Source organism: Salmo salar, unplaced genomic scaffold (assembly GCF_905237065.1).
Source record: "Salmo salar unplaced genomic scaffold, Ssal_v3.1, whole genome shotgun sequence".
Lineage (NCBI taxonomy): Eukaryota > Metazoa > Chordata > Actinopteri > Salmoniformes > Salmonidae > Salmo > Salmo salar.
In genome coordinates, this window is record NW_025548054.1 from 46,321 (window position 1) to 60,508 (window position 14,188).

The 14,188-nt window shown below is 40.0% G+C and overlaps 1 gene segment (V, D, J or C); it reads left to right on the plus strand.

Annotated features, from left to right (window-relative positions):
- Positions 1-12,317: 12,317 nt before the first annotated feature.
- On the plus strand, positions 12,318-12,893 carry LOC106606794 (Ig heavy chain V region-like). The segment is given in 2 exon segments: positions 12,318-12,465; positions 12,565-12,893. Coding segments are annotated over 2 exon segments (357 nt in total).
- Positions 12,894-14,188: the final 1,295 nt, after the last annotated feature.

Here is a 14,188-nt window from a genome sequence, read left to right on the forward strand (position 1 = left end):
GCTATTTTATGAGAAAAATACCATAAAAATTGATTTTAAACAGCATTTGACATGCTTCTAAGTACGGTAAAGGAACATTTAGCATTTTTTTGTCGCGATATGCGCTCGCGCGTTACCCTTTGGACAGAACAAAACGGAGGTATTTGGACATAACTATGGATTATTTGGAACAAAAACAACATTTCTTGTGGAAGTAGCAGTCCTGGGAGTGCATTCTGACGAAGATCAGAAAAGGTAATACCATTTTTCCAATAGTAATTCTGAGTTTAGTGTGCCCCGAAGTTGGCGGGTGTCAAAATAGCTAGCCGTGATGGCTAAGCTATGTACTCAGAATATTGCAAAATGTGCTTTCGCCGAAAAGCTATTTTAAAATCTGACATAGCGAGTTCTGTATCTATAATTCTTAAAATAATTGTTATGTATTTTGTCAAGGTTTATGATGAGTAATTTTGTAAATTCACTGGAAGTTTCTGGTGGGAATGCATGTTCTGAACATCACACACCAATGTAAAAAGCTGTTTTTGGATATAAATATGAACTTCATTGAACAAAACATGCATGTATTGTATAACATAATGTCCTAGGAGTGTCATCTGATGAAGATCAAAGGTTAGTGCTTCATTTAGCTGTGTTTTGGGTTTATGTGACATATATGCTTGCTTGGAAAATGGCTGTGTGATTATTTTGGGCTATGTTCTCTCCTAACATAATCTAATGTTTTGCTTTCGCTGTAAAGCCTTTTTGAAATTGGACAATGTGGTTAGATTAACGAGAGTCTTGTCTTTAACCTGTTAGGGCTAGGGGGCAGTATTGACACGGCTGGATAAAAAACGTACCCAATTTAATCTGGTTACTACTCCTGCCCAGTAACTAGAATATGCATATAATTATTGGCTTTGGATAGAAGACACTCCAAAGTTTCTAAAACTGTCTGAATGGTGTCTGAGTATAACAGAACTCAAATGGCAGGTCAAAACCTGAGAAGATTCTGTACAGGAAGTACCCTGTCTGACCATTTCTTGGCCTTCTTTGTCATCTCTATCCAAAACAAAGGATCTCTGCTGTTACGTGACACTTCCTACGGCTCCAATGGGCTCTCAGAAGGCGGCAAAAAGCTGAATCGTGGCTTTGCAGGCTCTGGTTGAAAAAAAGTAGCGCATTTGGGTAGTGGCTGGTTACAGTACTGTGAGACTCAGGCGCGTGCCCGCGTCGACCGAATGCTTTGTTTTCTTTCCTCTGTTTACCTAAACGCAGATTCCCGGTCGGAATATTATCGCTTTTTTACGCGAAAAATGGCATAAAAATGGATTTTAAACAGCGGTTGACATGCTTCGAAGTACGGTAATGGAATATTTAGAATTTTTTTGTCACAAATTGCGCCATGCTCGTGACCCTTATTTACACTTCGGATAGTGTCTTGGAATGCACTAACAAAACGCCGCTATTTGGATATAACTATGGATTATTTTGGACCAAACCAACATTTGTTATTGAAGTAGCAGTCCTGGGAGTGCATTCTGACGAAGACAACAAAGGTAATCAAAGTTTTGTAATAGTAAATCGGAGTTTGGTCAGGGCTAAACTTGGTGGGTGTCTAAATGGCTAGCCGTGATGGCTGGGCTATCTACTGAGAATATTGCAAAATGTGCTTTCACCGAAAAGCTATTTTAAAATCGGACACCTCGATTGCACAAAGGAGTTCTGTATTTATAATTCTTAAAATAATTGTTATGTTTTTTGTGAACGTTTATCGTGAGTAATTTAGTAAATTCACCGGAGGTTTGCGGGGGGTATGCTAGTTCTGAACGTCACATGCTAATGTAAAAAGCTGGTTTTTGATATAAATATGAACTTGATTGAACAAAACATGCATGTATTGTATAACATAATGTCCTAGGGTTGTCATCTGATGAAGATCAAAGGTTAGTGCTGCATTTAGCTGTCTTCTGGGTTTTTGTGACATTATATGCAAGCTTGAAAAATGGGTGTCTGATTATTTCTGGCTGGGTACTCTGCTGACATAATCTAATGTTTTGCTTTCGTTGTAAAGCCTTTTTGAAATCGGACAGTGTGGTTAGATAAAGGAGAGTCTTGTTTTTAAAATGGTGTAAAATAGTCATATGTTTGAAAAATTTAAGTTTTTGTATTTTTGAGGAATTTGTAAATCGCGCCACGCCTATGATTGGATATTGGAACAGGTGTTCCGCTTGCAGAACGTCTAGATGTAAGAGGTTAACAGAAGACGCTGTGAATTTTGGGCAGGCTCTGGAATATGTGATAGTTGGCTTCTAAACGAGTTGGACAAAGTGGGTTTGGTGTCAGTATGTATCAGTTGTGTCAGTATGATATATTATTGACTGATGGATGGCTGACTTGATGGCTGACTTATTGTCCATTTCCAATAAGTTTAACCTCTTGACGGTCGCCTAGGATAGGGGGCGCTACAGCGATTTTTGAAATAAATTCGTGCCCATTTTAAACGGCCTCCTACTCAAACTCAGAAGCAAGGATATGCATATAATTAATACTTGTGGATGGAAAACACCCTAAAGTTTCTAAAACTGTTTGAATGGTGTCTGTGAGTATAACAGAACTCATATGGCAGTCAAAACCCCAAGACCGATCGTAACAGGATGTGGAATTCTGAATTGCGGACTCAACTTCATCACTTTGCCTTTAATTTAACTGCACCAGAAGAAAACAAGTCAGTAGCAGAACATAAGTATATATGAACTCTGAGAGATCTGGATTTACATCATGATGTCATGGGGTAGGGGTTGATGACTCTGTCCTTTATGACATGACCTGACCAGGAACAGAGTTGTTCCTGATCAGGTCACTTAGTCAGAAAAACCTACAGGCCCTATTCACCACACGCATAACTGACTTGATTTAATTTAATTGTGGATTATTTTAAATGTTAGATATAGACATCCATTTGTCAAGGAAAGACTCCTTGTTCATCATGATGAACACAGCTTAACCTGTATGGGCTAGGGGGCAGTATTTTCACGGCCGGATAAAAAAACGTAGCCGAATTAAACTGGTTACTACTCTTTCCCAGAAATTAGAATATGAATATTATTAGTAGATTTGGATAGAAAACACTCTGAAGTAGATTATCTTGGCAAAGGAGAAATGCTCACTAACATGGATGTAAACAAATTGCTGCACAAAATTTGAGAATAATAAGCATTTTGTGTGTATGGAGTCTTTCTGGGATCTTTTATTTCAGCTCATGAAGCACGGGACCAACACTTAACATACTTTTGTTCAGTATATAGATAGAGACAGACTGTGGAACATGTAGACAATTCACTAACCCTTCTCTGCAAACAGCAGGGATAGACAACATTCTACTTTAATTAAATGTCCCGAACCCCAGGAACAATGTCTGTGCTTCATGAATAGGCTCTCTGAGTTTTTCCTTATGTTGTGACCTGTCTTCTTTTGAGAAAGAGCAGAAAATACATTAAGTCATTGTGTATTGGAGTCATCTTTTACACTGACAAGGATTTCGCTCTATCCCTAATCTAACACAACTGAATCAAAACAGCCGCCCATATGGACCTTGGCTGTCCAAAGAAGAGCATTTGCTAACTTTGACTTAACACTTAACAGTGACTTAACAGTAAGGAACATTGAATTGTGAAAAAGCATTTTATTTAATATCAAAGTGATATTTGACAACATTCCATATAGTAATACTATGTGTAGCTAATGTATGACTTTCATTTGTAGTTGTGTTACTCAAATTTAAATAATAGTGTTACGATTCTGTAAAATCACAAAAATATTAGCTGAGCATGGATTCAGCAGGAAGGTTTTTGACAGGGTAGAGTAAAAACTGTGTTGAATGCCAAGGTCAGAGACCACGAAGCAGGGTTCCACCAAGACCTCTCTTAGAAAGAGTAGTGATGGGCATAAGGAAAGTAAATCAGTATTATTCTGCACACTGCATTGATGCATACAATCCATGGTCTCTTCATGGGCTATATGATTATACATTATTACGTTTATGAGGCAATCAGTAGAGCTTACTAAATGGTAATACATTAAAACCTGTTGGGGATAGGGGGCAGTATTTGCACGGCCGGATAAAAAACGTACCCAATTTAATCTGTTTACTACTCCTGCCCAGTAACTAGAATATGCATATAATTAGTAGATTTGGATAGAAAACACTCTAAAGTTTCTAAAACGGTTTGAATGGTGTCTGTGAGTATAACAGAACTCATATGGCAGTCAAAACCCTGAGACAAAGCCTAATCCTGTAATGTGTTGTATTCTCCATCAATCACAAACAGCAATTTTATCATAGCAACACATCTCAAGATGGCCTACCTGGTGATCTGTGGGTATTTATCAAAGCCTCTTGCGATTGGTCCTCTCAGTGAGGAGGAGCTCATGCAAAACTCTCCAGTCCTCCATCTTTATTAACGTCTGTGTTGAAGGCTGTTTCTGCTGAGGACTGTCTCAACTAACTTTAGAGAATTACACAGCTCACCATGTTTCCTACCACAGGAATACTCTTACTGACATTCTATGTAACAGGTGAGACTATGTAGCCTAATGATATGTTTATCAATGACATTCCCTTTTAGGCTCCAACTTCAACACCCTCTTCAACATTTTTTATTTCCACAGGTATTCAGGGTCAGACATTGACTGAGTCTGGACCAGTTGTAAAGAAAACTGAAGAATCCCACAAACTGACCTGTACAGGAGCTGGGTTCACTTTCAGTAGCTACTGGATGGCTTGGATCAGACAGGCCCCTGGGAAAGGACTGGAGTGGATTGGTATTATACATGGTACTACTACTTACTACTCCCAGTCAGTCCAGGGTAGATTCACCCTCTCCAGAGATGACTCCAGCAGTAAGCTGTACCTACAGATGAACAGCCTGAAGAGTGAAGACACAGCAGTGTATTACTGTGCTAGATCACAGTGAGTCACAGTGGTAAAACTAATGGGAGCAGCCGTACAAAAACCATTTCCCCATTCAGCACAGACAATCTTATTTCATTTTTAGGAATGTTTTAATAGCAAAATGTTCAGAACCACTGCCATACATTTGTTTTCACAAGAATAACTTGATACTTGTAGTGTATACTTAAAAACAATAAGAAACCAATGTTTAACTATTCTAGAGTTTCATCTGCCATAAGTCTAGTGTTAGACATATTATAACATATTTTACCACCATTTGCAGTGAGATTCGCAGTACTTTTATACTTGATTATCTTCATTATGCAAATATAATCTTACCCCTCTTCCTCTCTGTTATATAAACAGGCTCTATGTCTGTCTGTCCTACACTCTTAGAAAAAGGTTCCAAAAGGGTTCTTCAGCTGTCCCCATAGGAGAACCCTTTTTGGTTCCAGGGAGAACCCATTTTGGGTTCCATTTAGAACCTTCTGTGAAAATAATCCTACATTAATAACAAAAGTGTTCTACTTGGAACCAAAAAGGGTTCTTCAAAGGGCTATCCTATGTGTACAGCTAAAGAACCCTTTTAGGTTCTAGATAGCAACTTTTTTTTCTAAGAGTGTAGTACGTCTCTCTCCTGGAGAGTAGAGAAGAGCAGCTCCCACCAGTTCAGCTTCAACACAAACCATGTTACCTGCATCTCTGCTGCTGTTGCTGCTAGCAGCTGTTTCCTGTGAGTCTGGTTTTGTGCAAAAAACACTAAACTTTTCTGTTATTGTGAGATGTTATTAATATAGAACATTATTGCTTTTCACAGGTGTGAACAGCATTGAACTCACTCAGCCATCCTCTATGATTGTCCAGAAAGGTCAACCATTGATCATCTCTTGTAAGCTCACATACTTAGTTACTGGCACTTGGACAGCTTGGATTCGACAACCTGTAGGGAAAGCATTGGAATGAAATATACTTGAGGCACATACCCCAAAGACTCCCTGAAGAACAAGTTCAGCCTCAGAGTAGACTCCTCCAGCAATACTGTAACTTTAACAGGGCAGAGTCTGCAGGCTGAAGACACAACTGTGTATCATTGTGCTCGCTATCCACAGTGATACAAACCAGCACCAGACCTGTACAAAAACTCACTCCTCCTTGTACAGTTTAAGTTATATATATCCACCAAGAGGGGGCAATCTGAATCTATCTACAACTCATTCATCCCATGCTCAGATGACTTAACAATACTACATACATTTTGCTCATGAGATAACATATGATAAGGAAGCAATATTTAAGCAATAAGGCAATGTGGTATATGGCCAATATACCACGGCTAAAGGCTGTTGTTATGCGTGACGCAACTCGGAGTGGTATATTGGTCATATACCACAAACCCCCGAGGTGCCTTATTGCTATTATAAACTAGTTACTAACGTAATTAGAACAACAAAAATACATGTTTTACCCGTGGTATACGGTCTGATATACCACGGCTTTCAGCCAATCAGCATTCAGGCCTCGAACCACAGTTTATAAAAAACAATAAAACATGAAACACCAACCTCAGAAACTGTCACTGTGGAAAAAAGTGTAATAAATGTTATTGTCAACTTACACAACTCCTGTCAAAGTTTAGGAAATAAATCATTATTTTCTGAATATTTGTCTCATACTACTGTTTCACTGTCTCCCTGTCAGGTCTCCCTATATACCCCTCTCTTCCTCCATCTCTCTACGTCAACGCAAACCCACCCTCTGGTTCTTTCCCTACTTAAACAGTGTCTGTCTGTCTGTCTGTCTGTCTGTCTGTCTGTCTGTCTGTCTGTCTGTCTGTCTGTCTGTCTGTCTGTCTGTCTGTCTGTCTGTCTGTCTGTCTGTCTGTCTGTCTGTCTGTCTGTCTGTCTGTCTGTCTGTCTGTCTGTCTGTCTGTCTGTCTGTCTGTCTGTCTGTCTGTCTGTCTTTAGAGGCGCTCCGAGCCCTGGAGAGTAGAGTAGAGCAGCTCCCGCCAGTTCAGCTTCAACATAAACCATGTTCCCTGCATCTCTGCTGCTGCTGGCAGCTGCCTCCTGTGCGTCTTTTGGGATTTTTACAAGTTTATGGACTATGACATTTTTTTCAAGTTCTGGTGAATAAATTGACCCATTAGGTTTTCGATTCTATTTCAATTAATCAATCAATCAAATCATACTTATTTATAAAGCCCTTTTTACATCAGCCGATGTCACAAAGTGCTATTCAGAAACCCAGCCTAAAACCCCAAACAGCAAGCAATACAGATGTAGAAGCACTGTGGCTAGGAACAACTTCCTATAAAGGCAGGAACCTAGGAAGAAACCTAGAGAGGAACATGGCTCTGAGGGGTGGCCAGTCCTCTTCTGTCTGTGCCAGGTGGAAATTATAACAGTACATGGCCAAGATGTTCAAACTTTCATAGATGACCAGCAGGGTCAAATAATAATAATCACAGTGGTTGTCGAGGGTGCAACAAGTCAGCACCTCAGGAGTAAATGTCAGCTGGCTTTTCATAGCCGATCAGTTTCGACAAAATCTGTGATTTCTTTCAACAGGTGTTCATGGTCAGACACTGACTGAATCTGGACCAGTTGTTAAAAAGCCTGGAGAATCCCACAAACTGATTTGTACAGCCTCTGGGTTCACATTCAGTAGCTATGAGATGAGCTGGATCAGACAGGCTTCTGGGAAAGAACTGGAGTGGATTGATTATAGTTATAGTACTACTACATATTACTCCCAGTCAGTCCAGGGTAGATTCACCATCTCCAGAGACGACTCCAGCAGTAAGCTGTACCTACAGATCAGTGGAGGTCAGTGCCGTTTATGATGAGGGAGAAAACCTTTTTTTTTATCATGAGCATGGCCTTATATCTATTAAAGCATGTTGGATGACTGTCATTCATATTCCATTCATCCAGTTCAATGTAACGTCGATAGGTTTAGGCTACTACATGACACTCAAATATTCCCTACAACCTAGCCTATGAATGAAAGTTTACAACTTAGGTGTACACAGGTTGAGAGCAATATTTGAGATGGCACATAGTGACACATGGACAGACAGTGACACATTCAATACAGCCTTGCACACTCTTGCCTGCATCTAGTTTATCTAGGGTGTAATCATTATTCCAACAGTTGCAAATAAGTTTCTAATGGACAAATTCAGGTAGTTTCGTTTGCTTCCGTTTAAGAATTTTTTTCGACCGAATGAAATAAATAATTGATTAAAACATACTTTTTTGCAATGCTCTACACCAGACTCAGCAGCACTCTGTAGGGTAGCACCATGGTGCAGCCGGAGGACAGCTAGCTTCTGTCCTCCCCTGGGTACATTGACTTCAATACAAAAGCCTAGGAGGCTCATGGTTCTCGCCCCTTCCATAGACTTACACAGTAATTATGACAACTTCCAGAGGATGTCCTCCAACCTATCAGAGCTCTTGCAATATGAACTGACATGTTGTCCACCCAGTCAAAGGATCAGAGAATTGATCTAGTACTGAAAGCATAAGCTACAGCTAGCTAGAACTGCAGTACATAAAATGTGGTGAGTAGGTGACTCAAAGAGAGAGAAAGACAATGGTTGTTAATGAATGAATTTCTTAAAAAAGAAGATGAAATTAGAGAGAGAAAGAGATTGTCATTTTTTCACTTACTTAGCTAGCAAATGCAGCTAGATAATTTAGCCTCCTCTCAAACAGGGTAAAGCTATGTTAGCTAGCTGGCTATGACTATCCAACACAACACTGGAACTCTTCCAAGTCAAGGTAATGTTTTAGTTGTACTAATTTATTGCCACTGGGGCCCGCCGGTGTACCTGCTAAACTGCTTTCTGACTGTACACTGTAACGCATGATTATAGTGGGTATACTAAATCATTAGTTGTATTAGCTATGCTGACTATGCAGTGACATCGATGTAGGCTGTGTGTAGCAGTTAGCAGTCATGATATGAATGTTTGACTTGGAAAGGTTTTTCGCCTGGTCAAAGACCTGATGTGTTGTGCACTTAAGTCCACAAGCGAAGGGAAAAGGTGAGAGGAGGAGAGCACGTAGTTAGTTGACCTTAAAGCGTCAGCCAAGCACCCAAGCTAATGTTGGCTAGCTTGCTAGCTACTTTCAGTCACAAATGAGACCACTCTGACCATTTTACTTGCCCTAGCAGAGCTGGTTAGGCTGTTTTCATGTTATCCAGAGTGCTGGTGACTGTAACTGCTGCTGGCAACATTTTAATTACGTTTTTTTGCTGACGTTTACTGACACCGACCATATTCAACGGGTTCGTTATTCTGCACTCTGGTACAAAGTGGGATCGGAGTAGCCAGAGCGAATTTACGAAAGCACCCAAATGTCCATTGAGAACGCACAATGACGGGAATTATCAAGTCAATAATCTTTGGGTAGTTAGTTAAATAGCCTATAGTTAATATACTGGTAAGTTTGATGTATAAGTTGCCAACTAACGTTAGGTAGCTTGCGAGGAACATACCGGTACATATTGCTGTAATGATATGCTATCTGGTTCATAAGGACAGCGTAGCTAACAATTTGTCATCCAACATAACGTGTAAGGTAACTTATTTGAAAGTCATTACTTTATTACATTGCTCAACATTTTCTTAACATTTGTCATAATTAGTTAAAGCTTTGAATTTGTATCCGCTCTCGTCATACTTTGGCTGCGTATTTTCCACCATTTTCTTCAAATCTGAAAACGATGTGAAGCCACGGCCATTTCCTGAAGAATTGCATTATGGGTCCTAAAGTATGTAAATCGTGTCCTCTGCGTGTATACCTCATATTTTGGTGGATTTAGTACGACATCCGGGAACTTTTGGCATATTAACCTGTTAGGGCTAGGGGGCAGTATTTACACGGCCGGATAAAAAACGTACCCGATTTAATCTGGTTATTACTACTGCCCAGAAACTAGAATATGCATATCATTATTGTCTTTGGATAGAAAACACCCTAACGTTTCTAAAACTGTTTGAATGGTGTCTGTGAGTATAACAGAACTCATATGGCAGGCAAAAACCTGAGAAGATTCTGTACAGGAAGTGCCCTCTCTGACCATTCCTTGGGCTTCTTGACTCTCTTTATTGAAAACTTAGGATCTTTGCTGTAACGTGACACTTCCTACGGCTCCCATAGGCTCTCAGAACCCGGGAAAAAGCTGAATGATGTCTTTGCAGCCCCTGGCTGAAAAACATTAGCGCCTTTGGTAAGTGGTCTATCAGAGGACAATGAGACTGAGGCGCGTGCACGAGGCGACCCCATGTTTTTATTTTCTCTGTCTTTGAACTAAAACACGGTTTCCCGGTTGGAATATTATCGCTTTTTTTTACGAGAAAAATTGCATAAAAATTGATTTGAAACACTGGTTGACATGCTTCGAAGTACGGTAATGGAATATTTAGAAATGTTTTGTCACGAAACGCGTCGGGCGCGTCACCCTTATTGTGTCTTGAACGCGCGTCTTGAACGCACGAACAAAACAGAGGATATTTGAACATAACTATGGATTATTTTGAACCAAACCAACATATGTTATTGAAGTAGAAGTCCTGGGAGTGCATTCTGATGAAGAACAGCAAAGGTAATAACATTTTTCTTATAGTAAATCTGACTTTGGTGAGGGCTAAACTTGGTGGGTGTCTAAATAGCTAGCCCTGTGATGCCGGGCTATCTACTCAGAATATTGCAAAATGTGCTTTCACCGAAAAGCTATTTTAAAATCGGACATAGCGAGTGCATAAAGGAGTTCTGTATCTATAATTCTTAAAATAATTGTTATGTTTTTTGTGAACGTTTATCGTGAGTAATTTAGTAAATTCACCGGAAGTTTGCGGGGGGTATGCTAGTTCTGAACGTCACATGCTAATGTAAAAGCTGGTTTTTGATATAAATATGAACTTGATTGAACAAAACATGCATGTATTGTATAACATAATGTCCTAGGATTGTCATCTGATGAAGATCAAAGGTTAGTGCTGCATTTAGCTGTGGTTTGGGTTTATGTGACATTATATGCTAGCTTGAAAAATGGGTGTCTGATTATTTCTGGCTGGGTACTCTGCTGACATAATCTAATGTTTTGCTTTCGCTGTAAAGCCTTTTTGAAATCGAACAGTGTGGTTAGATTAACGAGAGTCTTGTCTTTAAAATGGTGTAAAATAGTCATATGTTTGAGAAATTGAAGTAATAGCATTTCTAAGGTATTTGAAAATCGCGCCACGGGATTACACTGGCTGTTGCGTAGGTGGGACGATTTCGTCCCACCTAGCCCAGAGAGGTTAAAGCTCTATCAGAGTGACCATCGAGTTCTTGGTAAGCTCCTGCCCAAGGCCTTTCTCCCCCGATTGCTCAGTTTGGCCGGGTGGCCAGCTCAAGGAAGAGTCTTGGGGGTTCAAAACTTCTTCCATTTAAGAATGATGGAGGCCACTGTGTTCTTGGGGACCTTCAATGCTGCAGAAATGTTTTGGTACCCTTCTCCAGATCTGTGCCTCGACACAATCCTGTCTTGGTGCACTACGGACAATTCCTTTGACCTTATGGCTTGGTTTTTGCTCTGACATGCGCTGTTTACTGTGGGACCTTATATAGACAGATGTTTGACTTTCCAAATCATATCCAATCAATTTAATTTCCCATAGGTGGACTCCAATAAAGTTGTAGAAACATCTCAAGGATGATCAATTTAAACAGGATACACCGGAGCTCAATTTCGAATCTCATAGCAAAGGGTCTGAATACTTATGTAAATAAGGTATTTCTGTTTTTTAATTTTTTTTACATCTGTAAAAATGTCAAAAAACTGTTTTTACTTTTTCATTATGTGTAGATTGCTGAGGAAATGTTTCTACTTAATCCATTTTAGAATAAGGCTATAACGTAACAAAATGTGGAAACAGTAAAGGGGTCTGAAAACTTTCCGAAGGCACTGTATATACAACAAAAAAACTGGAGACCATTAACATGGTTGTGACTAGATAGCATAGCATTGACTGGAAGTTACTTTTCGTAGCAGGTTAGGAGAGCATTTTAGCTAAACCTTAACCTTTTCCTAACCTAATTCTCCTAACATGCTGTGTAAATTATTCAAACCTGCAATGAAAAAGTCACTTCCGTTCTTAGTTGTATACCACCTAAACCTATTGACACTCCTGGAGTTATGATACAAACAATATTGTCAATGTAAAGCTAATTTTATCACAGTCATGTCTAACATTGTCTTCCAGTATAAGTATGTATTTTGACATGGACAACGGAGTATTTATAGCTTGCACAGTTGCAATATTCCCAGTATTTGAATCTACTGTATCTGCCCCTATCTGCCTCTGCCCCTATGCACATTTCACCTATCCCCTCTTCCTTTCCCTCCCTCTTTTTCCTCCTTATATAAACTCTCTGTATCTGAGAGTCCTGGAGAGTAGAGAAGTGCAGCTCCCACCAGTTCAGCTTTAACACAAACAATGTTCCCTGCGTCTCTGCTGCTGCTTCTGGCAGCTGTCTCCTGTGAGTTCCTGACTGTAGTCTGATCAGTATAACCTGTGTTGCTGTGATACTGATGTGACTCCTTGATTGATCTGACCTGTCATTCCTCTCCCTCCTCAGGTGTCCACTGTCAGGTCGTACTCACACAGGCTGAACAGTCAGTCCAGGGGACCAGTGGAGGATCCCTTAAACTCACATGTGCCTGTAGTGGATTTACTCTAAGCAGCTACAGAATGCACTGGATCCGCCAGGCACCTGGACAGGGTTTACAATGGATTCTTCACTATTATACTAGCAGTGACAACGGTTATGCCCTGGTTCTGCAAGGACGATTTACAGCATCGAAGGATAGCGCTAATTTCTATCTGCACATGACTCAGCTGAAGCCAGAGGACTCTGCAGTGTATTACTGTGCTAGACACTCACAATGGTAAAAGTAATGGGAGAAGCCGTACAAAAACCATCTGGTGGAGAAAGGACGTGCACAAACACACGTATGGTATGACCAATAAACCATGACAAGGGGATACATGAGGCACAATTCTAATGATGTTTTTAAAGTGGAACTGACAGTGTTTTAGAAACATTCAATCTTATTAAAATATGTTCATATACAACACCAGGAAGAATATGACACCTTTTTTTCTGCCAAGCAAGCACTTAGATATGGTCATTTTCACGTTTTCATAAATTCATAGAATGTTTGGGAACATTTGGCATTTTGGTAAGGCATTTGTGAAAATTCTATATCAATATAGAGTGGGAATGCAACCTTACATTTGGACAATTAATAGACACTGCAGTAAATAAAACGGAATAAAAACATCTGTCCTGTCCAGGACCGGAGTGACCCATAGCCAATCAAAGCTACAGTAGGCCTATATGCAAATTAGCAATTTGCCACATGGGCCTGCCATCATTCACTTTGAATTGGACTGTGTTTTTACAGGCTGTAGCAACAGCATGACTTTAGATCATTAGAACACATTCGCCAAAAGCCACAAAATACACCTGAAAGGATTTCTGCATTTGGGAACTTCACAGTCCTATTGATCAAACAACCATGAAAAGGTAAGCTCTCTCTCCCTCAGATGCCTATGCACATCATCAACAACAAAATCAACAACTAATGTTAGCCCGAGCCAGATGAGCTAAAATCTAATGAGGGAACATTAGATAAACCCTCTCAAACCTTTTCAGCTTGTTGCCTGTCAAAATTGCTCTGAAAAACGATGGGGAATAGTAGCCTACTCGTCCTTCTGTAGCTTGCCTGCCAATGCATGCTTGTCCCAACCCACATTTTGACAACTGAATGGGGAACTTACCTGCCTACCTGCCCATTTGATCGATGCCAAATACATTTAATTGACAACTAAGAGATATGCTAACTGTGGATAACAATAGTTCAAGTTCAGCATAGGTAGCTAGCTAGCAAAGTGAATAACATTTCTTTCTAGGTAACCAAATGACACCTGCAGCTCAAGCTGTAGCCACCGAAAAACGATATTCCCTGAGGAGAAATAGTTGTTCACTCCTCCAATGACATGACATCCTCCAGAAGCTAACTAGATAATGTTAGGCTCTATGTTTTTAGCTTGCTAAATAAATAGCTAGATACGCTAGCCTAGAGGTGTCAAACTAAATCAGTGCACGGGACATATTGAAAAAAAACATTCGTCCGCAGGCCAGAAAAAGCCTATTTGTTTTTACAAAAACACGTGCAACTGCGACCAAAACGGGTCAT